Source organism: Strix uralensis, chromosome 1, assembly GCF_047716275.1.
Source record: "Strix uralensis isolate ZFMK-TIS-50842 chromosome 1, bStrUra1, whole genome shotgun sequence".
NCBI classification, from domain to species: Eukaryota; Metazoa; Chordata; class Aves; order Strigiformes; family Strigidae; genus Strix; species Strix uralensis.
Window position 1 is genome coordinate 61,807,525 of NC_133972.1, and position 26,659 is coordinate 61,834,183.

Genomic DNA, 26,659 nt, shown 5'->3' on the forward strand with positions numbered 1-26,659 from the left:
GCCTTTAGAAAAAGTGTAGTTTAATGTGTAGTGGTAAGGTGACAAAATAAACAAACCATTAACACTCAGTATTACAGAAAGAAATGTACCTGATTTTTTTTAAACATCTGAATGGAAAATGCAAACAAATTCTTAAGAAAGATATTCTCTTATTAAAAGACTCATACTGATATTATTCTTTATGCCTAGAAAAATGTGATTAACACAAGCCATTAGGCACCTCCAATTTTAAAGCTGTGAAAAACAGGCTAAGAGAGCAATAAAACTATGCTGTGATCTCTAAACCCAATATAATTGGGCAAAGTCAGATCTTCAAGTCGTTTTACTACAGCTTTGAATCCAACTGAAGATCTTTTCCTGACTCACAGTCAGGTAAATAATTCACAGAATTAGTGGATAATTCTACACTTTAAGAAAAAAGTTGGTTTCTTCCAAAACTGACTCCTCAGTACTTAGGCCATCTAGTGGACTCTTTCTTCAGGCAAGTACAATAATTACTTATTAAAAGCCTTCAGTTAAGGCTACTTCTTTAACATGTGGTCAGTATTATGCTATTATTTTAAATGAAAGGTTAGAATATGAAATGCAGAATGCTACTACTGACTGGGAGTATCATAGAAGAGAAATTAATCCTCTTCCCCAGATACTAACCATCAACACGAAGCACTTGCACTAAAAAGGGACATGACAGAAAATACATTTTCCCTTTCTGCAAAAAGGCCTTTGTATAACCTTCAACTAAATCTAAAACTAGTGTGTAGAGCAAAGTAACTGTTTACATCAAAAAACAGATCCTTTAGGCTAACACGGCTCTCATTCTTAATTATTTGGGTCTGAAAGACTAACAAAGCTTTGCATTTTCAGGCAGACTCAGTTTTTCTGTATGTTTTATTAGAAAAACAGAACTATAGCTTCAATTTGGGTTCTTTTGCTTGCAAAGCCTTGGTTGCTAGTTCAACTCTTTCTTTTAATAAGCTAGCTTCTTCAGCACTTCTTTGGGCTTGTACATTTTTCAGTAAGAAGTGGGTAAGGAAGAGTTTCAAGCCTTCCCGTAGCATTCCCAGTTTGGGGTTGTCAGACATCCTGTAAAGATACAGACCAAAAATAGTATTTAGTCTTCTACTTCAAATAGAGACATATTAAAAAATCCAACCTATAAAAGGAGCTTTTCTGAAGTGACTTTCAAATTCCCAGCAAATCTACACTGGTTTGGCAAACAGCCCAAACACACTCACAATTGATCCTTAACAATAAAATGGAATATTGGAGACTTAGACTTGATTTATGTAAACAACTACATTACAACAAAAAACAAGGCAAACACCATGTTTGAGCTGCCTTGTGTTGCCGCACAATGGTTGAAACATCATAATCTAATTTTTTCTAAATTTATGTGACATTGCAAGTTTAATACAACAAAATCATGGAATCACGGAATAATTTAAGTCAGAAAGGATGCCGTCAGGTCATCTCTGACCTCCTGTTTAAAGCCAGACTAACATCCAGGTGTGGCCAGGCTGCTCAGTTTTCACTCAAGTCCTAGGCATCTCCAAGGATGGAGATTTCCCAGCCTCTCCAGGCAACCCTGTCTCATATACAAAAATAAGGTTTTCCAGACAATGTTGATTTAAAACAAAAAAAAGAAAATCCACCAAACTTTTCCCTCATTAGTATTACTTTATTTTTCCTTCTTACACTAAAGATATCTTCTAGCAAAGACTGCTGGCAGAGTGAATCCCACTGTACACAGATGGTAAAGCAATAAAGGAAACCAGGTAATTACAGAGCTCTGCTCATGAAAATCCTATGACCAAAATGATACACTGAATATCTGAAAGCCTTATTTTGTATAACATTTCTCACAGTTGTATCTATATCAGAGCCTGTACTAACACACAAATGATATGCTTCCCCCCACTCACCCAGGAGAGCTTTCTTTTTAAGGGATGGATGGCTGATCTTTGGAAAAAGCACTGTATAATTACAAACAAAATAAGCAAACTTCTTATCTTTTTAATTACTAGTCACCAAGGGTTCCCTGGAGATCTCTCTGATCACTTACCTCACAAAAATGTCACTAAGTTCTTCAGCATCTGTTTTGATTAACAGCGTGCTTAATACTTGTCGCAAGAAACGGACTCTAGGTTTATCTAGTTCGCTGAATTCAATTACCTAGTAGAGACAGAAAGAGAGACAGATTAATCCAAGTATTTTAAACAGCTGAATTCTTTTCTAAATGAACAGCTTTTAGCACACCAACTGGCCTCCCATATATACCCAGTCTTAAGTTTGGCACAGAAGAATTAGCTGAGAATGTTGCCTCCAAAAGCCAATCAATAAGGAAAGCAGAGAACTTTCTAAGGAATAACCTGTCTAGCAGTACCAGAATACCGGATATAATTTCTCAATTAGATAAATACTTCAAAAGTACCTAGGACAATCTATATAATTGCCGGTTTAACACATTTCAGTTATTCTCCTAAAAAAATTCTATGGACTCCCCATCCTCAAATCCAAGTGCTCCGTAGATTTCTTTCTGGTCTAATAAAAAAAAAAAAAATCAACATCAGCTAAAAAACACAGCACAAAATTCACTGACAAAGCCTGTTAATGAAGGGGCCTCCGTTCCAACTCCGGATATTCTAAATAAAATAATATTACAGTTGCTCTAGATATAGAACTGTAGACTTTCTGTATGCCTGGGTCACCACAGGTTTCCTTTTCCCCAAATGACAGCATTACCGTAATCAACTGTATTTATTTGGTAATTTTAGTACAAGTTTTCTCTCCTTATGATCATGAACAGCTAAAGTACTAGCTAGGTAACCGAGAAAATACATTTTCCATAGAACTAGCAAATGCAAGGAAAACACACAAGTATTTTGAAATGAAAACACACCAACCTTGAGAACTGAAAGTGGCAATGATTTTGTCCTTAATAAGTGAGCCAACAGTGAAACCAAGTTGGAGATGGCAGTGGCTGACAGGTTTTCTAAGTCTCTGATTTTGTCCCAAATACTAAACTGAAATGTCACCTAGGTGTCAAAGGAAAAAAAAAAATCCTAGAAATCAAGCAACTGTTTAAATAACAACATAACAAAACCTTCTGATCTTCTATTCTTAATGAGCCCTCTGTTAATTAACAGAGATGCTTGATCAGACCGTTCAATTCTTTTGAAACGTGTAAAACAGAGGAAAGCAAACCTTCTCCAGTAGTTAGTTAATTTCCTATTCAGATCTGACCACGAGTATGTCTTACTGAATGCACAGCTGTACCAGAAGAATTTTTCCTCAGGATCAAGATCTTAATAGGCATGCATCCATTTTCAGGTATTTAATAACTGACTCTGTAAGTACAGTAACGACACTAAAACAAACAGATTTTTCTTCACCTGAAATCGTCTTTCATATTCACAAAACTTGTTAGCCAAAAATGCATAGAAGGGGTTATATGTCTTCTCCTGTAAGGAGCAGTAAAGGATAACATGAACAATTTCTCGTTCCTGCTGATCTTTCAGTCCAAGCCTAAAATTAAGCAAGAGAATGAGAATGGTTTAGTAAATTACTGCCACAAAGTAAGAGCTACAGTCAACATCGGAGAGCAATATTTAAAAAAACCACCAAACTCCACATTCAATTTCACTTGTTAGAAAGATCTTACAAAGTCTTTAAAACACTGAATGGACTCAAACCCTTAAGAGTGTGGGCTAAATTATATTCTGGTATGGCGATGTGGAAATGCTACAGTATGACTGGTGCTAAAGGAGCGGCTGCAAGAGCAAGACCTCAACAGACAGAAGTGGAATTACACAAGTATAATTAACTCCTGGGGAAGGAAAGATAGCCCGCTCCATGTTTGTAGCTCTTCATGAAGAAAAACAGAGGAGAGGGCACTGTCTTCATCGTGTCTTGTGCCTTTGAACATCGCAGTAGCACTGCAGCAAGCACTGCTGCATGGGGTAGCAATACAATGGTTAGATAGTGACAGAAGAACCATAGGACCCTGTTGCGGTTATCTCACACCTGTACCTATGGTCATGGGAGGAAAAAACTGCCTTTGGATCAGTATAAGAAACATGTCCAAGGCCCTTCACTTCTGTGGTACTTACTAGGGATAAGAAAGTATTTTAAGATGTTTTTCCTACTTAGCTGATGATACGAATCTTTTCATCTCAAGGTCAACTCCATGCTATATAATATTGAAATTCATTATTGTTTGATAGTAGTCTAAGAGGATGCAGTTAGTGATTTCAAAGCACCTTAAAAAAAAAAAAAGCCTGAAGAAAACAGTCAGTACCAGTGAGTACTTATGTTGGCTGCCTCAGCATAAAGGCCAAGGACTGGAGAGCCTTCCCACTTGAACAGCTGACCAGTTAAAAGAGGGCTGAGACACTTTGGCAGGGAATGGTAACTAACTCGCAAGTGCACCTGTTCTGTGAATAATACGATTTAGCTTCCAGGGCTGCCAAATGCTTGGCAGCATTAAAACCAATTAAAATGAAAAATGCTTCATATTATAAACTGAAAAATGTCAATCAAACTTCTCATTGCTTCAAGCTCAAGTTTCGTATGGCATGAGTATAACTCAAAGTGTGTTTTCTAACTAAGTTTGACTCCACTGGAACTTGCTCTACCATCTGTAGTTTGTCATTGCTTGATTCTAATATGCCTCAGTTGTGTACACCTCCAGACACCTGCCAGTGCACTGAGCACAGACACACACAAGATTAACAGAGAAAATACTGTCTTTAGCCAAAAACTCCAAGAATTTAAGGTTTTACAATAGGAAAATCTGGGATGATTTCTAGGCTGATTGCTAATGAGCGGTGAAAACTCAGAAGTCTGCTTCTCCAAGAAGAGACCTGCACTGTAAGTGCTGTGTCTGTGACATAATTCGCTTGCTCTCCCAGTAGCCAAGTTCTATCTGATTTTAGTACAAAGCAACAAAAATTTTTTATTTAAAAAAATTCACAGGTTTTCAGCCACCGGACATGCATTTAGTAGACGACTTGTGAAGTTATGCTGCAATCACTAATTTGGCACACTCTCCTTTTCCTTGTTCATTACCACTTCTATCATGACTTGCTTGTTTAGGAAATATTCATGTTGTCAGACAGTTGTAACCAATTAAATCAGCACTTTGATCTTCAATTTTGTTCTTACCTTCATTTTTTCACAGACCTAGCAGTATTTTATCTTTTCAGAACTAGCACTTCTAAACATCTAAAATTGAAGAGTCACGACTGCCTCTCACTGCTGAGCTTCACCATAAACCTGTACAGATTTCATAAGCCTGATAATTTTCGCTAAAGAATATGCAACCACCTCACCTATTAAATCATCCAAGTTACAGTATTCCCACAGACTTGCACGTCCTGATCACTTTAAGAATTTCCTGCTGTATATGCGATAACTGCCTCTGAAGTAGGTTATTTATCACCAGCAGAAGCCTGGCGCTAAGTAGGTTAGTTATCATCAGCTGAAGGCCAAGACTATTATTGCCTCTAGATCACAAACAGCAATGCTCAAACCCACCTTTTAAAAGTCAGTTCAAATTATTTTAGTAGATAATCACATACTTGCTATCCTGAATTACACATCACCTAACAGGATATCCAAGACTTCTGGAAGTTTCAGTCTTTAGTGAGATGTAAAGTTTCTCAAATCCTTCATCTCTATGAAATAGCTTTAAAAATTGCCTCTCTATCAAACTTAAGCAGCATTCATTCCCCCTCCTGTGTGAATCTGTGGTCTGTGAAGGAAGTGTGGCCTTTCAGCTGATGAAATGGATCAAGTCTCACTCTCTCCTCTGTCTCCAGTGATGTTCCCAACCCTCCCTTTACATTGACACTTCTGCAATCACAAGCTAAGCCACTTCAGGGAGCTGTTCTGGCTTCGAACTAATTACTTTATTTTGCTGCAAGGACGAGAAAGACAAGCAAAACTGTAGCAGCCTGGATTTCAAATGGTTTAAATTACCACTTAATCATACCTCAACTCTGCCAGAGACCTAGCAGCAGATGAATCAACAAGCACAGTTAAAATATTTCTTTATATATTTCTCGTGCTCTTCCTCATGAGACTGTCATCAAACACACGAATATAAATTCCCATACCCTCTGGAACACATGTTCACACTGAAGTTAACCTCTTCACTGACAATTCTGTGTACTTTCCATTATACTCCTCCAGATGTGTGCAGATCTGAGAATTCCTCTCCAAGTTTGCTGTATAAAAATCAGCATAAACATACACCAGGCAATCTGCAGACAGTTTTTCTGCCAAGCCTGTACGTATACCGATTTGTATACTAGTTTAAATAGCATGGATGAGAGTCAAGGATCAATTTGCAAATTGAGCTACCAGGTCTTGGCAAGAACTGCAGGAGCAGCAGCTAATTTCTTTTAATTGAACAGGCCATATTAAGATATTGGAATGACTCCATCACAGTCTTAAATCCAAGCTGTGTTTTGCAGAAGTGGCATTTAATCAAATATTAGTTGACTTTATTACAAAGTCTGTTTTGGTTTGGTTAGCAAATTAAATAATTGCATGCCATCCTGGTAAGACAATTCCCTTGAATTACAAGGCTGGAACAGAAAAGTTCAGACCTGATCTCTCCCCCCCCAGTCATTACAGACTTACAATTAATACTCTGACAAACACAAAGAATAGCTTAGTTTGAGCTTTTCCCTGCTCACATCTTCTTCTAAAGAGCTGTTTGCCAAGCAGTAAGGAAACTGGTCTTAACATGAAATGTGACCCTGGAGCAAATCCAAAGCTAATAAATTCTGCAAGAGGGAAATAAAGGTGCTATAACACTACCAGGTCATGCAAGTATGGACAGAGACCTACAAGATGACTTAACAAGGTGGCAAGAAGTAAAGGAAGTGGCAGTAGTACAGAAATACGGGGGGGGGGGGGGGGGGGGGGGGGGGGAAGAAATAAAAAAAATCAAGAGATGTTCTGAAGGGGCTTCTGGTCTACCTCTGTAAGGAAGCAAGCCTGCAACAGACTTCTATCCGCTAGACCAGGATACACATTTCAATGCAAAAAGATACAGGCTCCTTAAGTCAAAAGATGCTGTAAACCAGTTAGACACGAGTGACAGCAAGAGGGGCTACTTCTTTCCTCTGACTGCCAGTCAGTTCTGCCTGCCCCCTACTAGTCCTTACACAGGGGTTTTGGTCCCTCTCCTACCCTTTAACCCTATGTGGATCCCTAGCTATGCACCTCTTTAGTTGTATTATCAACTAAATGCTCCTAAGCCCAGATCAGCAATGTTGTTTTTCCAATCCAGCTAATGCTATTTTGAGTTCTGGGCTGTCTTCTGTACTAGTCTGTACTTACTTCAGAAGCTTTTCAAAGGCATCCAGGAAGTCTTCACTTGTCATCAAGACACAAAAAATACTTCTCCTGATATCGGTGTTCATTCTCTGCTTACGAGCAAGCTCCATTATCTTTGAACTCACCTGAAAAAAAATAATAATTAAATGCTATTTTATTTAAGCTTGCTTTAAGAAAGCTATTTCTGTGCAGTCTCAAATAAGACCATTAATGAAGATCTCCGGTAAACTATGAAGCAGCAATCTAAAAGTTCTGAGCTTTTGTGCACAGGCACAGGCATCATCAGGAGCTTTTTCAACTAGGAAAATATATTTTAATTGTGCCAATTACTTTTAAGACGTGCTTCTGTAATGTAAGTCACCATGACCATCTCACCACACTACTTCCAGAATCAGCTTAGATATATGCCACCCACAGACAGATAACACTACCTGTCAGAATTCATACTAGCACATCCACTTTTAAATCAAGTTGTTTCTTCCACTTACATAAGTTACTTTTTCAAATCCACAGGATAAGAAAAAACAATATATGCTATAATGTTTGTAGTAACAGCTCTTAGGAAGCGCATGAGTACAACATTTTGAAAAATGTAAGAGCAGAATTTACAGTCCAAAAAGCTTAGTCTTACGAGAGTCTGTGAAGGTTTTTTTGGTGGGCTGTGAAATGAACTTACTCATCTGTATGAAGAATATCCAAAAGATCACAAACACTTTTAACTAGCACTGCTTGGATTTACCTTTCCTATACGCAGTTTTTGCTGAGTCTTGCTGTTTGTATCATCAATCATTGGCACTCCACTCCAGGATGACCCTACAATCCACCAGCGACCAACCCGATCAGCACTAAGGAGAGATTCCAGGGAGACACGGAGCTGAGTTTCTTTTCCAGAACCACTGCTGTGAACCTTGAGTAACAAAATACAAAAAATCCAAAAGGTTTTATTTGAAGCTTTTTTTTTTTTAAAAAAAACCTCAACAAATACTTTAATTACTTTTAAACAAATATTTTAAACAAGCAACTTAATCTCCATAAAGGTATTCACATGCAACCCCTCAACCATTAGTGTCAGTCAGCAATCTCAAAAGAATTTACAAGTTTCCCATATGCTCTAATTTCTCAAATACAAGAAGTTGCTTAAACCTACATTTATAAGCTCTCAAATTTTTATTAAAAAAAAAAAAGATAATAAAGTAGCCATCTTCCAATCATAAAACTTGATTAGAATTCAGACTTGATGCTGACATTGGTTGCAGCATCTTACAATCTGGTCATGATTTTCCTTTTGATCAAATAAAATGACATGACAAACTGCCTTAAGTTTAGTACAATTCAAACAACAAAAAGTTTAAACTCTTTGAACAAAATAAAAATTTTTGACAAAAGAGCCCAGAAGTGTACCAGGAGGCCTGCGAAAATTTTAGAGAGGAAGTTCTACAGAACCAGGTTACCCAGCTTATTTTTGCCTGGCTTATTATCACTGATGTGCATATCCTGCACTTAGAAATTTCTGAAAAATAAGATGCTCTAGGTGTTGTAGACAAGTACCATAATTTTCAGGTTGGAGATACATGGACTCTAAAACCAGATTAAAGTCTCGTGAAAATTAATTAGTTCTCAATCCAAAAAGACAATTACTTTCATGCATTTTGTACTGTGTTGTTCTATATAAACTGCCCTCTCTCTGCCAAAAAAAACCCCCAAAAAATAAAACAAACAAACAAAAAAAAATTCAGGGTTTCAGAAGTGTTAGACTTCCAAAATAATTCTGGTGAAGATAGGAGGTGCCAGCATCCAAAATCTAGGGAAAAAGAGAACTTGTCATAATGACTCATTCCTTCTGCACAATCATTAAACATCCCACAATCTCTTTTTCAAGTATAGGACTTTGAGGCAAAGTCATTGGCTAAGTTATGCTCCTTCTCAAACTGTTCTGCAGAAGGCTGGTTGACTGCTGACTTAACTTGGACACAGGAGACAATACTTAATGATCTAAGAAGTAATTTTTGTCCACAAAAGTCTCAGACTGTTAAATTAATTAAAAAAATACTATAGCCCATGAAGCCAGTGTACAATATAAATAATTACTTCTGGTTTAAGAATAGCTACACTACATATGTCAAGAAAGTTCTCACCAGTGTTCTTTGCAATTTGCGGAGTTTCTCAACTGGTTCAGGATCATAACCAGGAATCTTACGCATGTCATTGTTCCTTAGTGCCAACATGGTCTCTAGCATAAAACGAACCTATTGGGAAGAGAGATCTTTCTGCGGATTATGTGCTGGAAGTTTAAAGTAGAGAGTGTACTTTGAATTTACTATTCTGTGAGAATAAGCAGCTCGGCTGGCAGCATACATCAAATTTACACTACACAAATACAAATACAGAGAAGGATGTTTACTTTAACTCTTATTATATTCATTTGTGTTCAAGCTTCAATTCAAAGCTTAATCTGCTAAACACCATGCCTCAGTGACCATTTTCTGAAGTGTACAAGGCATCACAAAACAGAAGCACTGCCCATTGCATAAGACACAAAACAGTCATACTCTCACCCATTACAAGCATTTTGTCCTAAGAACGAATGGAGAAAGACAGACAAGAAGAACGCAAATAACAATGCAAGAACTGAACACTAAAGGTAACTTAGAACCTAAATAGTGTGTAACAGAAAACATTTTGGTAAATTAACACACATATCCAAGGGCTTATTAAAGTCTATTCAGAACAGAAAATCTTTTAACACACACACACACACACACACACACAAAACCACACAAACATACCCTAGCCTGATCCTGGAGTTTCTTCTCTGCTGTGTTTGCTTTTCTCTGGGCTTCAGTGATCAGTTCCTTCAAAGCCAATGCATCATCTTTTCTTAAGGAAAAGCCCACGTTTTTCAGAAGAAACAGAATCAACTCAATCTCTTTTTCAGTGAAAGTGCTAACAAGCTTTTTCAGAATATCAAAGATCAGCAGGGAATGAACCACATGGAAGTTATACAGATGAGCAATCAAGGCAAGCAGATTTTCACATTCTTTCCCTTCAGCATCACTTTTACATAGCTCATCAAATTTCTTCACCACAGCTTCCAAGAAGTAAGCACCGACCTGGCAATAGTTCCATTAAGGGGGAAAAAGAAATAATAAAAAAAAATCCAGCAGTTAACCGTAAGCAGATTTTACAGACATCTGTAAAACATCCATTTTGGGGGCACTGCTACTATTAATTTTAAAGAAATACTGTTGCTCCTCTCAACCAATATGGATGTTCTACATTTACATATACAAATATCTAAGTGGTGTGACATTTTCTTAAAGTATATGTTATTTAGACCTCATATGACATCCAGTTGCCTTTTAAAGTTAGTGCTAAAAAAAGCAAATGTTATGAACTTACAGTACACATACATTAGAATTTGTTTACATAATTTTCATGCACACATATTAGGATCTTCCCAGCTGTCAGGCTGGCATGCTGTTACTGCTAGTCATTCATCCAGTAAAAGCCGCATGTCAAAAACCAAATGCATCACAGAGTTCAGCATTCCAGAACAAAATCCTTAACAGGAGGGTAAAAAATAATATTGTAAAAAAACCCCCAACATACCAAGTTGTCACAGTTGCTGAGCATGAGCCTAGGCTGATTTTGAAGTGGGGATAAGTTTTGGCCATTTGTTAGTGGTACAGTTGGGAAAATAAATTTTGTATCTCTATATTTGTGAGGAGAGAACTGATGCTAAAGAGTGGAATTAGAAAGCATACTAAAATATAGGGAATTAATGAACACATTACTGCTAAACAAGCCCGCCCCCGCCCCCACCACCCCCCGGTGATAATATTTGCTGATTGTTCTTATGAAAACATGAAGAGTTGCACTACAAGCCTTGACCAGCTTAGGTTTAAACTATCCAATGATCATATTGCACAAACGTATAAATACAGTTTTTGGAATCCCAACTTCTGCATTACTTGAACTAATCTTAAATGCAGCTGTGCTATCACACTAATGTGTAATGCATATTCTACATTTATTTTACAGAAAAATAATGGGGCTTTATAGCATACTTAAATACTACAGTTTTAGATTGAAAGATGCTGTATAACAGAGTCAGTAGTACAGAAGACAGTCTGGATATCATCTATTTCTAATACCCTTTAGTGAATTTGTATCTAAAACTTATTACTACGTATTTTGCAAAGTCTCAACTTCTAAAAAGATTGTGTTTCTGTTCTTAAAACAGCACTGTAATATTACATTATATGTGCAGTCAGAATGGCCTTTCAAGAAGCAAAGAGGAGTAAAAACAGGTTTAATGGCAAGACTGCATAAAGAAAGCTACTGTAATTGCATCCATCTGATATTAAATATGGTTTCAGAGACAGCATTCAGGTCACTATATGACAAACTGAAAAACCTGCATCAATGCATCTTTTGCATTGAGTTGTAGAAAGAAAATGTAACTTGATGGGAACATTGTGCTGAAACACCTGTTTCCTGTGAGACATTTCACTGGAAATGAGCTAAAATCTTCCCTTTGACACCAGTAGTTTCAACTGATTAAATTCAACTAGAGATACTTTTTAGTGATACACAATCAAAAAAATTCAAACAAAATATCAAGGAAAACACTCTACAATATGTATTATTAAACAAAATTAGTCTCAAACACAAAAATTACCTCAATTCCTACATTATGATGGAGAATGCTGACCAAAAGGACATGCTCCATCATCAGTCTTGCAGGCATGGCAACTGCAGTAACACAAGCATTCATGAGAATATCTGTCAGAGTTTCATTCATGTCCTTTCTGCTGTTGGCCATGTAGAGCTCTTCCATCTGTCCACTAATGGAGGACAAATTAGGTTCACTCAACCTATTGAGAAACAAAACCCAGCATTCACTTTTTCTTCTCTTTACATGGTTCCACAATTTTCAATTTACCCAAACAACCTACTCTTTAGAGAAACTGGTCTGGCTTAAGAAAGATTGAAAAGATGACTGGAAGGGACCTTTTATATTTTGCTGTGTTCACTAAACTAAAAAAGTACAACATATGTTTAATTCTGAGAGTTTTTTTTTTAAATATTTAAATGTAGAAACAGATTAGCAGCAGTATTTATAAAGCACTGCTAACATGCTGTCACACTGAACAGACTTATTAAGAAAAGAGTTTTAAGTATGGCACATCAGTCTTTGCAGAAATTAAGTGTGAAAATAACCTCATACTTTTCTAACATAAGGCATATCAAATTCTAAACAACCGAAGAAACTGCATACTGTAGTCTGCATTTTACAGATAACATAGATGAAAGAAAATGCCAATAGATTTGTTATTTTAAAAATACTCTAAAATTAAAATTTGTGAAAGTGTTAATTACTTTTTCTGTTCTTCAGTACTTTATGAAGTATATAGCTCCTCCTCAGTTGTAGCACTGGAAAAAATTAATTTACTTAAAAAAAGAAAATAATGCTTTTTTGGGGGGGAGTTATCACTCAAACACTGAGGTTTTTTTACAGGCATACTCCACTGACAGTGAATTATACCTAGCTCTTGCAGGCAATTGCTGTGTGGAATTCAGCCCAATCTTAAATTTATTTTCCAGATTTTTCAACTTCTGTAATGACCAGCTTTGAAGAATTTATATCAACAAGATAATTATTATTAAGGATAGCAGACTTGATTGCCAACTTAAAATCAGTTTGTGAAGAGAAAAGTCACATCCTTGCCACTTTTCTTTGAATGATGAGGACTGTCACATCAAACAAGAAAGATTAATGACTTTCCTTATTACATTACCTATTAATGAGACCATTCACCATTTTCTTCAGTCTTCCCAATTCTTCTCTTTTCTTGTCATCTAGTGTCTCCTGAGCTTTTCTTACTTGAGGGGGAACATACTTCGTAGCACTGTGGTTATGACCCTTACCAGGAAAACAATAAAATAAGATACCAAATGAGACCCGTATTTTAAATATTTGAACACAAATATACATTCCTATTTAACATACAAAACTTTTAGTTAAGTATGTATTTTACCATCCAATAACTAATACCAAAGGAACAGCTTCATACAGAAAAGAAGCATACAACGAGTTACTGCTTATAACCAACTTGATGGCAGCAAACGCCCTTTTCCCTTTACATGACTTTCTTTAAGTTATTGTCATAAAACCTGACATTGTAGGTCTTGGTTTTATCCAGGTTTTATCAGCTGCCGACATACAGTTTACCTTAGTGCCACATGGGCTAAATGACCCATTCCGTCTCCTCCACCCCCCTGCAAGAACTAACACAGGCAGAACCTCTGGGATCACCCAGAAGTAACACTTCAGTTTGCAACAGATTTTAACATAAGCTCTCTTCGCCCTTAGCAGACGTTCTTAAAACTCTAAAGCCAGGGTAGTTAATTTTATTTGCTGATCCTGTATATAGGGACAAGGCCACATTCCTTGTGCTTTATGGTATTATCTGCCAGCATCCTGACTTGGGGGAACTCTCCACACCAAACAGTTGTCCCTAGGCCTTAGCAGGCCTCTGAAGTCAACACTGTTCTGGGCCCGACGCTGTTTTGAGCCACGACAACATCTGTATGGCCTGACTAGACAGCAAACTCCTGTGCTTTACAGAGGTGATGTAAACTCTGCTTTATGTTCAGGCTGTGACATGTACTTTGAGAAGCAGGGTTGCGTTATCTGAGGCAAACACCCTACCTCCTCCTCTTCCTCCTCTTCCTCGCCCGGGGGCTCGCTGGCCTCAGGCACCCCGCCGTCCTCCTCGGCGGATGAGGACGAGCTCTCGCTTTCCCACTGTCCTTGCGCATCATCCCCCTCGGAAAGGTCTGAGGCGTCCTCCGGCTCCTCCCTAACCTCCCGCTTGGGCCCCGGCTGGCCCTCCTGCCGCCCCGGGGCCGCCGCCTCCTCCTCCTCGTCGCTGCTCTCGCACAGCCTGCTGAGGCCTGCCCGGGAGCCCAGGGCGTCCAGCACGTAGCCCAGCCCGTCCCGCAGGAAGCTCTGCGGCAGCTTCTCCGCCGCGTCCCCCTCCTGCTTCCTGCGGCGCTTCCCGAGCCCCAGCCGCCGCTCCAGGCGCCGGATCTCCTTCTCCTCCTCCTCGTTGGCCTCCAGCAGCGCCCGCTTCCGCGCCGCGGCGCTGGCCGTGGCGGCCGCGCGGGGTGTCGGCGCCGGCCCCGGCGGCCGCGCTGCCTCTTGCTGCCGCGGCGGCCCCGGCCGCTGCTTTCCGGCGGCGGCGGCGGGCGAGGCCGGGGCTCTGGGGCGGACAGCAGGAGCCGGCTTAGCAGGAGCCGGCTTGGCCGGGGTGGTGGTGGCCTCCACCGATTCCCCACGTTGGAGGCGGCGGCGGCGGCTCCGCTTGAGCCTGCGCTTCTCCTTCCTCGCGTCCCGGCGGCTCCTGCGGTTTTTCCTCTCCGAGTCTTTCAGCAGGGGCAGCGGCGGCTGACTGCCCGCTGCCTGCACGAACTCCTCCACCGCTTGCCGCAGCCTGTCCAGCTTCCTGCCGCGGCGAGCGCGGGCGGCCGCTGGCCGCTTCATCTTCCCCTCCGCCACGCCGCGCCTGGGCGCCGCCATCTTGGGGAAGAGCCGGCCTGCCTCTTCCGCCGCGCGGCCGCCATGTCGGGCAGCAGCGCCCCCTGCTGGGCGGTGGCCGTGGGGCGGCCCCTCAGGCGGCCCCCGCCCTGACGAGGTGGTCCCTGGGGGGCTGGAGCTCGCTTGAAACCTGTGCGAAAACCGCTAAATCAGTAGAGATCACCTCTTTAAAAAAAAAGATATTTAAGAAAATGTAAGGCTTGTCTAGCTTTTGACAGAAAAGACTGGGACAATTCGTCCCTCATAGCCCAGGCTGTGGTGGCAAGGCCCTAACACCCCCTGGGCATGATGCCCCTTGAGGCCCCAGGAGCCGAGGGATATCAGCACCCCTGGCCTCTCCTCCACCTGCCCAGTCCCCTATTTTAAGCTCTTTCCAACCTTGCCAAGCTCAGGTGCCTCTTCCTGAGCATGCCAGAGTCAACTATGGCCTCTCTCCAGCACTAACTTCTGGGGCGTTTCCATCCCCAGCGGTGTGCAGGACAAGGGGATGCAGCTGCCGGGACCGGTGGCCCCTGCCACACGGACGGGATTCTCCCAGCTCTGCCTGGCCGGGCACGCACAGCAGGTGACAACTTGTCTGTCATTTATGTGATCAGATGGAATTAAATGTCCCATGGCAGTTTGCTGCTGTCAGCAGGAAAACCAATTGGTTGGTCTTATTTTTAGTCTCTGCTGGACTCTAGGCTTATGCAGCCTGCCGAGTGTGTATGTCTGGCCCTGTGTCTGTCTCCTCTCCTCTCATCAACTTTGAAATCTAGTGCCAGTTTCAGTCATGTCTGGCAGATACCTGGAGTTCCCTGAAACACTGAATTTTCCCAAGTTACACCAGAATAGGTGGCTTGGTAGGGGAAAGAATTTCTCAGCTGAACAAAGTGCCACAAGATGAGCTCAGACCTTAGCAGACACCAGAAAACACAGATGAAAGCCAGCGCACATAACCCAGTTTCAGAGAAAGGGTCAGTCTTGAATCTCCCATGGTGACCAAATCCATAGGAAGTCAGGCTTCATTATTTTGTTCTCTGGTGTTGCACTCCCGACCTCTCTTGAACAATGAAGTACTGCACAGGACTTATATTTTACCTGAAAATGTAGTAAGTCTTTATTACTCAGAAGATTATTTTTGTCTATGCATGTTTCCATATTCTCTTATTACATCATATGTCCTAGATGACCCATGCTTCAGAAATCCAGCTTTCTCAGGGCTGATGTATAATGAATCTTTCACCCTCAGTGACAAAATATGTCGCATTGATTTGTCAAGGCACTTCTTTTGCTACATTTTAAACTATATATTATGCTATAATTTATTGCTGGGCCACTCTTTATTCATGCACAGACAGTTCACATGCATTTTGCATCCTATTTATAGATTTATTGATAACAGTAATCCAGCAGCATGCCAGAATGCTAGATAAATACAGCTGAATATAATTTGAGAAAATATTAGATGCTTTTAAAACTCTTGAGATCTGCATCTTCCTTCTGTCTCATCATGTAATCTGTCATTCAGGGCAACAGAGCTTTCCAATAATGGGAAATTTCACATAGCTTCAGAGAGAGAAAATGTCAGTATTTGCCTTCTTCAGTACTTCATGTCACAAAGCAAAATGTGGAAAGCATGTATTTTACCAAACTCCATAATCCAAATCTGGGTGAAAATGGGCATGCCGCTTTTGCAAAAAATATATGAATAGGATTATTATTACCTTTTTGTGAAGTAAAAATACTTTCTAAGAATTAAAGCCATATTTCAGAAAAAATATAAATATCATCAAGAAAGTGTAATAGTGAAAGAAATATCAATCTGCTCAGTAGATAAATTCAGCATTCAAATTGGTGATGTCATATCTAAATAAATACATTACAACAAATATTTCAAATACTATTCTAGAATATTGTGGTTTATTATTTTACATTTACCAATTTGGCTTCAAGAACCTGGTAAATACAGTCTCTTAAAATCTAAAATGTGAATAATTAGAAACTCCTGTCAACTACTCTTCCAACTTTCCTGTGTTTTCTAAATACCAGAAAAGGGGAGAAATCCAGTTTCCATGTTACAAATTTCACATTTAGATCTCTGTATCATATGAGCATCACTTACCAAATAGGAATTCTGAATTGAGGGAACGTTTTGTAATTGTTCTTTGTTTTGACAGTGATCCCACAGCAGAGAACAAGCTGCAAGGGCAGGTTTCGCATTTAGAATGAAATTGAACATAATGGCATGATTCACTGGAAATTAAAGTTCATATAGAATTGTTATTTCAGTAAATTTTTGCTTCCTGCTGAGATAATCTTTGTGAACAGATTTCCTTTCCTATTAAATTATATTCATGGATTGTTTTTTTCCCCCCCCCCATCAGCAGAATGAGCGGTATACAGTTCCTTTAGCTGTCTGTCTGCTATTGTCTCCTGGTCACCTCCCACATGCCATGCAAATGTGATTTAGTGACTACATAATACACATAGGTAGATTATGGCTCTTTTGTAATTTGCAACTACTGAGAATATTGTGCTATTTATCACCACAGAAAATACCAAAGCAGCACCAGAAAGACTTTTAGACTGAGCTCATAGGGTCATTCTTTGTTCTTATCAATGGAGAAAACAGCCTGATTCATGTACAAATATCTATCACTTTACATCCAAAGCCTTTTTTGACTAGGCAGACTGAAAGCTTCGTGGCAGAATGAATTTATTCTAAGCAGTGAGAGCCTCAGAACAGTGAAGTTACTTGAAGACTCTGCTGTGAGTCTCTAGCATGGCATCCATCTACTTGAGGTATTGTTTCCCCCATATCATACTGTCACCACTGGGATCAGCAGAACTGAAATTTGGCCTGCTGGGAGAGATTGTCTGTGGAAGGACAGTTTTCCTCTGGAGACGCTTTCCAAAGTCTCAAGGCAGTACAAAGCTGTTGGCTCTTCAAATGTGCCTCAGTTCCATCTATTTCAGAAGGTATTGGTAGGTGAGTAGAAGTATTTCTGTAGTGTTTTAAAGTTACATCCCTGTTGCTCAGAATCTTGTTGATTTTTTTTTCCAGATGGTATGTGCTAAGCAGTTTCTGAAAGCTTGGTCCTTATACAGCTTAAGTCAGGAATGATGAAAGCTGAACTACACAAATACTCTAGAAAAACATTTCTGTCCTGGCACTTACTCCCACAATTTCCACATTCTTTGTACCTGACCTTGGGCTGGTCATTTGTCTTCTCCGTGCTGTTTTTGTACAAAATGACTTATCTTCTATCATTCTGAGACTAAGGCCATGCAAATATATCCTCCTTGTATCTCCAGGTTTGCCTGCTGAAGGTGGCACACCCACAGCACCTTCCCTCGAGGGGGCTTATTACTGCCTTTTTTCTGGGGCTGCCCCAACAGATTTGCTGACCGAAAGCTGTTTGCTCAGTTTTTCATATAATTGCTTTCTTTTAGTCACTGAGATCAATGTCCTTTCAGTCAGTGCTGATTGGTGGTTCTCATTAAGAGATCTACAGTTAGTTTAAGCTAACTTGGGCTGTTTTGATTGAGACAAATTAGGAAGTAACCGTATGACTAGCTCTGCAAGGGGATGCCTGTAGCTAGCTCCTTCTCTCCCCCCAAAAAAGAAGCAGCTGCAAGTGTTAACCTCAGCTGGCAAAACCAGAGTAGAAGATGTGTATTCACTGACTTTAACCATTAATATCTTTTAGTTCATTGGAAGGAAGGAGTGGGTACTAAAGGTTATTATTTAGATAAATGATCCAAAAGACAAGCATAAAAAAGACAGATATGCTAGGTGAAAGCAGAAACCCATTTCCCCAATCCATTAGCATTTTTAGTTTTAAACTATAAGGAGATTATCTAATACGTGACACAAGGATGACTGAAAAAAATGTAATCAGATGACTTTTGCGTTATTAAAAGGAAGAGGTAGGTTGCAACTAAAATGAGCTTTTAAATTAGTGCTTTGTGCACATCACAGTTTAAAAAAAACAATTATAAATCAGGATAGCATCATTGATCAAAGTCCCACATTATGGCACTTTGCATTTCCTATATGAAATTTATATAATCAAAGTTTCTGTGCCAAGAAATGTAAGTCTCTATGGGAGACTTAACTCTATGCTGAATGCTGACCTTAGATAAGGAGCACTTGTATTATATTGTCATTTATAAGGCAGTTTTCATCAAAAAAACATAAATATTTAACAAGGGACATTTCCTTTTCCCTTTATTCTTTCTCCTTTGTTGTTAATTGCTTAGCTTTAACATACCAATTGTAATTCTATTCCCTGAAGATCAGTCTTTATTTTTAGTAGCTATTTCTTTAATTCTGACAAGGCAACTTTAGAAAAAGAATACTTGGTAGTAGGATTGACATTCCAGAATAAATACCTACGAAAGCTTGAATTCAACAACCAAATCCCCTAAAATTAACAGTTACTGTTATGTTGTCAAAATCACCTTTTACCTGTTTATTTATCTATAAAAAGTGAAAACATTGTCAAGAATAAGTGTCATGTAACTGACACAGGACCAATTGCACCAGTAGTAGGGTGCAGTATTACTGTTGACCCTCTCTTTTGTACACGGTGTAAGGTAATTGTTTTCAGGGACAATTACTTTCCAGCAGCTTTTTGTAGCTCAGTGGGGTGCTCCTAGCTATTAACAAAAATCTTACTGCGTTTTTCCTGAGGCTTTGTTAAACATGCAAAATATGATATGTATCTGAGCCAAATACAACAAAGTATTTAGAGATCTTTCCTGGATGACAGCAAACTTGGGATCTGGTAACTTGTACTGTAACAATGATACTAATTTATACGTGTTGGTTGCTATTCTACATCTTAATCTCAGTTCCTACAATGTATTATGTTATTGTTTGTAATATAGTATTGATTTAATATACAGTTCCTGTTCAGGAGTTCTACTTACCTGACCGGAGTGCAGCAGTGGACTGTGCATACCACATCTCTAGTTAAAGACCATTCTCTCAAAGTACTTTGAAACAGCAACACTGATTTAACCCTGACAGACAAGATAGAGTTCTTCTCCCTCAGTTTAGACAGACATCTACAGCAGAGCCAGTAACCCCACTCTCTGTTTAGAGTCAAATGGTGAGAAATAGTTGTTTTTAGAGAAAAATCTCATCTAATCCATTTTAGGCTTCTGCTTCAGGACAAGATGGACAATGCCTTAGACTCTGTTAACCCGATGGTTAGACCTCTACCGATTTAAAAGGGAGCCTTGCATGACTGGCTTGGATGCAGGCAACTGCATTGTAGATACCTAGTTAGTTAACTCGTATTGCAAAGGACAAGGCAGCGAAACAAAACCATACACACGAGTGTGAATAACCTCATGTTTACACAGTCTGTGTCTGGCACATATCTGACACTAGAAACCACTCTAATCTACTCCTACACCTGCTAACATCCCTTCCAAGCAATCACCATCTTTCAAGACTGCAGTTTTGCAGCTTCTTTAGGACTACCTCAATATGCCATGCACTTATCCCAGGTAATGCATTTCCTCATCCTTCTTCATGTTAATACCAGGCAGGACTTGTGGCATAATCCACCAAACCCCAGATGTGATCCAAGTGAAACTAATAAACTTTTCAATTGGGCTGGATTAATTTTCCGATTCTGCTACAAAAAGAGGTAATTAGCAATGGAAAAGGAAAGAGAACTATTCCTTGCAATAGCAGCACAGACTAAAATCACCCTAAATCAGTTATGAAACTACACCATTAGCAGATTACAAAAATTACTGCGTCAGGGTAGGACAATACCTAGTAGGACAGTTATTTCCCATGCTGCTTTAAGGGAGAATTCATTACTCTTAACAACTACAGCTGCTCCTTCTGTTGCCAATCTGTAAGCATTTGCACCTGTGCCCAATATGAAGTAGGTTTTGAAACACAGGTGAAAACATGAACAATTACAAAAGCACTTTTTGTGTAATTATATTGTTTATCATGACAGGGCTTATCTTTTTTGCTCTGCTGAATAATTTTGTGAAAAATAGCAGACTAACAAGTAAGCTAACATCAAGAATGAAGCTCTACATAACTGGGTATGTATGTGTATGCCCAGGGAGAGAGCTGGCTGGTTCTGTACAGCTTGAATTTTCTTTTTCTCAGTGGAAATTTCCTTCTTGCTTGCTGGTGGCAAAGGTAAGATACCTATTTTTAGGACAACCCACATTTGTCTAGATGCATTTTTAGAGTGGCAGTGTTAACCTTACTGCAGTCCATTCCTGTACATAATCATGGGAAAACACACACTTAAAATGAGGTATGTGTTAGTATCGTTTAAAATATTATGATTGCAGAAATCAACTGAAGAGACAGTTTTATTCTTCATCTTATAATTGCAGTTGTAAATTCTTAACTGCAGGTGCCATATTTTCATTAAGTGTTTAAATAAATATGGGGCACTGATCTGATGGGGAACTCCTTCAGCACCATAATGAAAAAGAAACAGCAAGAATAAATAACTGTGCCCTTGCTTATATGTCGTTCGAAGATGTTTGTTTGAATTCCTAGCTCTTTAATTAATGCTGAGCCTTGCATGTGAGTGGTTCCAGTTCTAAGATCTTTGTGGTGATATTACTGCCTGGTTTTGAGGTCTGCAGATGAAAAAGTAAGGTTGAAAGAAACAGAAGCATAGTGGCAATTTGACCATATATATATATATATTTTTTTTTTTCCAGAAGAGAGGATAATTAAACATATAGTAATAGATGGCAATAATGATGATGTTACCTGTCTGCAGATGAGCTGCCTGTATGCAGGAGTCATTTCCTTCTTTGACACTTACAGTAGAACACAAGTTATATGATCCTAATGCTGCTTTATAAATTGATCACAGCTTCTTTCCATTTCAATTTCAGTAGTGAAAGAAACTTGATCTAATGTGTTTGAACACAGGACCAAACACCAGATGCAACTGAGTTCCAATCCTGACGTAGTAACATCCTCTTTGTAGCCTTGGTCAAGTCACTTAATCTTTGAATTTTGAAGCTTTGAATTTTGTTATGTAAGATAATTATAAAGATCTTATAGTGTTAACCTGAGCCTCATTAATGGTGGGAGAACTGTTTAGATGTTCTTAGTAAAGGATGGTGAAGAGGAAGGGTACTAGGCAAGAAGTGTTATTAGAGATACATCTGAGCAGCAAAATTGAGATACTGAACCTAACCTGGGTGTCCCTAAAGATGAAAGAGCACTGAGATTTAGGGTTCAATATGACCTTGATTATTTTTTTATTCACAGAAGCAAGCAGTTGACCTGTTTCGTATAGATATTTGGACTTTTTATTCTTCCATACCTTTCACATGCCCAAGTTCAGTTGCATTTTCCCATCAGCGGAAAAGGTCATTCTCATTAGGAGACAAATACTGCAAATTGGATGCATCCAATTTGCATATTTGATCATGCAAATGAGGGCACTTCTCATTTTTCTTCCCAACTACTGACCTCTGAGTCAAATGGAATTTATTCTACTCTAAGCTGAAAGTGAACTTCTATACAATAAAGATGATTGGGTGTCACAGGGCATCTGACATATTTTATCTAATTGTGATTCCAGATATTTGATGGCAGACAGAAAGCCTGTGGCTGGATTTCATAAGAATGAAAAATTAGAAGTCAGCCTAGATTCCAGTTTTTGTGTAGAAACAGAGGTGATTAAGTGAAATTATTAGACCTGTTCAAGGCCAACATCAAAAATTGCTTTAAAGACCAGTGTTTAAGATTGATGTTACCAGCAGCCCCTTGATGCAGACTGGGAATGTAGCCATGGAACAATCCCAACCTCCAGCAATAAGGAAACAAAGATTCAAGGTCACTTGCAAGCTGAGATGCTTTATATAGCATATTTCAATGCTTGCTTACATTCTGGACTGACCATAGGTTCTTATAGTACTAAGGATTGTCCTTTTATTAGGTAATCACTGTGAGTGATTATCAGATGAGAAAAATCTTGCCATCATTATCTGTGATGGACAATACACTATTATTCTGCAATTGAATTTTAAAACATTGTCACTTTTTATTCTTTAGTAACTAGGTTGAATAAGGGTGTGATCCAGTATTACTCTCCAGTCCCTTCAAAAATAATTACATGCTAAAAATTGTAATACATCAAAAATTTAATTACATTAAAAGTGCTTACTAATGTTTTGTTATTACTGTTTAATCTTGGCATCCGCATGCCATCCATTAATTTATTTCAGTAAAAACTATAGGTCACACTGTGAAGTTCTTATTATATTTCTATGTAGTCAAAACTCCTGATCTTTTTTCCCAGAGTGTAGATTCAGTGAAGACACTGATTTGGGGTACGTGGCTTTGTGCGTGCAGTGATGCATCTAACAGAGATAACTAAGATAATGCTTTAGTTTATGTGTATTTCAGATTTGTATATAATCGTATTTTTTAAGTTTACAATACTTACTAGTTCATGTATTTAATTCAAGCAGCCATTTAAATATTCTCTCCCTGTTAAAGAGTTTATTTGGGCACAGGCTTCAATGCTTTTCTTAAATAAAATATAAACTGCATAATAAAATGATAAACTGAAGAGAAACTGTATTTTTCTTTCTTTCATCTACATATTCACACAAACTCATATGAAAGAATACTATAAGCTGCTGCTTCTTTATAAAGGCAAAAATACCATTTTCAGAAAAGTCAACAGATAGTGATTTTTGTCAAAAAAAACCCCAAACAGGTAATACCAGTACCTTGATTCAAATCAACTCAGCATATAAATTGGTATATTTTGGCTCTTGTAAAGAAATTCTATAGAGACACTATGCAATGCTGTCTTCTGCACCATCTTATTTTAATACTATGGCAGGGTAACTTTCAGAGAACTTTAAATATAAATAAAGATAGGTGCACACACATATATAAATAGATACATAAATACACAAACACACATTATGTATAAGTATGTATACAATATATACATTCATTTAATGATTTGAAAATGCACACTTTAAAATCTATTGTATGAGTGAATCTTTAAACAAATTCTTCCAAAAAATGCAATAAACTTGTCCTGCTGACAATGTGCGTAAGTATTTCTTATTCCATAACATAGGACAGGAAGAACTGTCTGAGAATTATGGTCTATAGTTATTTCTTGACTCATGAATCCTTTATGAAGATTGTGTGTGTGCAGAACAAAAGGACAATACAGTTTCTTACATCTTCTATTACTCTCAGTACTAAAAATGGCATCGGCCAGACAGAAGAATGTATTTGTGATTGCTTTGAGGGCACTGTGTAGCTCACAAGCATTTCTCTCTGTAACAGTGGTGGCTGGAGTAGCTCCCTCTGTTCCGTAATATCATTCCTTCTACTGTGTGAACACAGAATGAACTGGCTCAGACAATTCATTCTGATTAATTTTTTATTTTTGCTAGGTTATTTTCCGCAGGGCTGTCTGGCCATGTATTGCTGTGTTAATACTGCTGAACGGGTAGCGGGAACAAATTGAAGAAGAACAAAGCTGGACAGGATCAGCGCTATAGCCTGAGAGGTACTTGCTAGGGTACTCTTATGAAGTGCTAAAATGAAATCCTCACTTGGGTTTTTCAGAAGCTCTACAGAGACTAATCGCCTGTATAAAAATCAGTTAGATGCAGGGAACTTGGAGTTGTACAGTGTCTGCTGCAGGATTACTTCACAAGTGCCAAATTATGTGATAAATTTTATAACACGAACAGACAGAATAGTTTTTGATTCAGTTATTCTGTAAGGTTCTTTAGGCCACAGAGAAGAAATCTGAGGCTTCCTTCAGACCTATTTGACATGAAAGCTGATCTTCACTTAAACCTGTCACGACTCAAGGTATGACTAGAAAATATGAAGAGTAGAAGGATATATGAGCAGATCCTGCTGCATGGTGATGGTGTTGAAGATGGGAGTCAGTGGTGGGGGTGTAAGAGAGGAAGGGAAGGAGTATGGCAGGCATTTCAGCCATTAAAAAATTGTATCTCACTAAAGTACTGCTGGTGTTTTACTGTGTTCTGTGGGGTGAAGAGAGCTTGGAAAGGTTACGAGTTCACTGCTGTGCTACCTCTACCACTACAACAGAAAATCCAAACATATGCCATAACATATAGTGTTATTTAGGACAACAGCAGTGTTCAGTAATGGTTTCCCTCACAGATTTGCTGGCAGCCTGAATGCATTCAAGACTTTGGTAACAGTTGAAGTGTGGGGAAGACCCATGTGAGAGAGATTGGTTGTTTTCTTTGTTGATGATATCCAGGTGTTAATACACAATGAGACAGCAAATAGGTCTGAAATTATATTCTAATTATGCTAATTCTGGGAGCATGCGACTATAAATGGATCAAAGCATGCTGTGGGTTAGGATTTAAAAAAAGCAATGATATCAGGTCAGCATATGCCCAGAGTAATGGCACTTGGATATCCACAATGATAACGGGACAGAATGTGGTCTGGAGAGGTGGGCTGTCAGGCTACAGAAACAGTGTTCAGTGCAGATATGACTACATAAATAGCAAAACTCTGTCATATGCTATGCAGCATTGCCAGTACTTCAAAGAAAACTACATCCCATGCAATATTTTACCAGTGACTACAAACTGCAGTTATTTCCTGTGGTTTGTTGTTTTTACTCTTCAGGATGAAATGACCACTTTGTATCCAGGTTTCCCAGTGTGCATTATAGTGACTGGTAATGTAGGCTTTTAATGTATGTTTAGCTTTCAGCAAATTAACCAACGATGCAAAATATACTGTTTCTGTAAAAGCAAGTAAGTTTTTAGGTATCAACACACAAGATGCAAAACAATATGAATGTATCCTATAAAACCTTGTTCACTTTGTACTATCCTACAGTTTAAATAAGTGATTACACACAGAATGATATGATTTAGAAACAAAAGACCATCTGTCTCAAACAGATGACATCTTTGTAACCTTATCAGTACTGAAAATAGAAAAACTAGATTCTGCAAGTTTATCAGTAACCAGTTTGTAGGGAATATGCTTCAAAGAAGAATGAATGGTGTACCTGCTTTTACATTGAAGAAACTCCTTGTCTCCGTGCTTCTCTAAAAACTCTGCAGCCTTCGATCCTCCCATGCATGATACAGAGTCAGCATATTGTGGTGAGCTAAGCTCATCAGCAGCTCTGAACTTGTCACATGATGGGCCATATGGAGCTCTGTGCTTTTTTTCTCTGGGTGGGAGAAGGTGGGACCTGAATTTTGGGAAAGCCTGACTGCAACAGCCATATCAGTGTGAAACATATGGAAAACAGGGGGAACTGGCTAGAGGTAATAAAGCTGAAGGACACCTATAGCAAGGCCAAAGGTATGATTATCTCCTTGGGGCACGGAGAAGATGCACTCCTATGTTAGGTAGTAGTTATTACAGGTTGAGCCATGCATTTGATGAAAAATGGGATCAGTGACCATTATCATCCATGATGGAGATGAAAGGATGAATATTGACACTTTGAACCTTATGTGGATAAGGCTGGGAGTTGTCCCACTCCTCTCATATCAGCCATTAGCAGCATGTAGGAGAGCAGGGTGCACCTGGTTAGGGAAAGAAGACATCTTACGCAGTTCAACAAGTTCAAGATGCAGCTTGAAAGCCAGGATTGTAGGCAGACTTTCCCCTCTGCTTCTCCTTTGTTTAAAGACCAGGAGACACATGCTTTTTCTATGTGTAGG

The 26,659-nt window shown here is 38.9% G+C and overlaps 1 protein-coding gene across 1 annotated transcript; it reads right to left on the bottom strand.

Annotated features, from left to right (window-relative positions):
• On the bottom strand, positions 1-26,093 carry NOM1 (nucleolar protein with MIF4G domain 1). The gene is made up of 12 exons (XM_074868625.1): positions 25,993-26,093; positions 14,063-15,080; positions 13,149-13,273; positions 12,029-12,224; positions 10,134-10,457; positions 9,483-9,593; positions 8,087-8,254; positions 7,351-7,472; positions 3,393-3,525; positions 2,904-3,035; positions 2,063-2,172; positions 1-1,083 (listed from the first exon to the last, which is right to left on the bottom strand). The coding sequence occupies exons 1-12, from the start codon at positions 26,061-26,063 to the stop codon at positions 906-908; spliced, it is 2,688 nt and encodes an 895-aa protein (XP_074724726.1). The 5' UTR covers positions 26,064-26,093; the 3' UTR covers positions 1-905.
• Between the last annotated feature and the right edge of the window lie 566 nt (positions 26,094-26,659).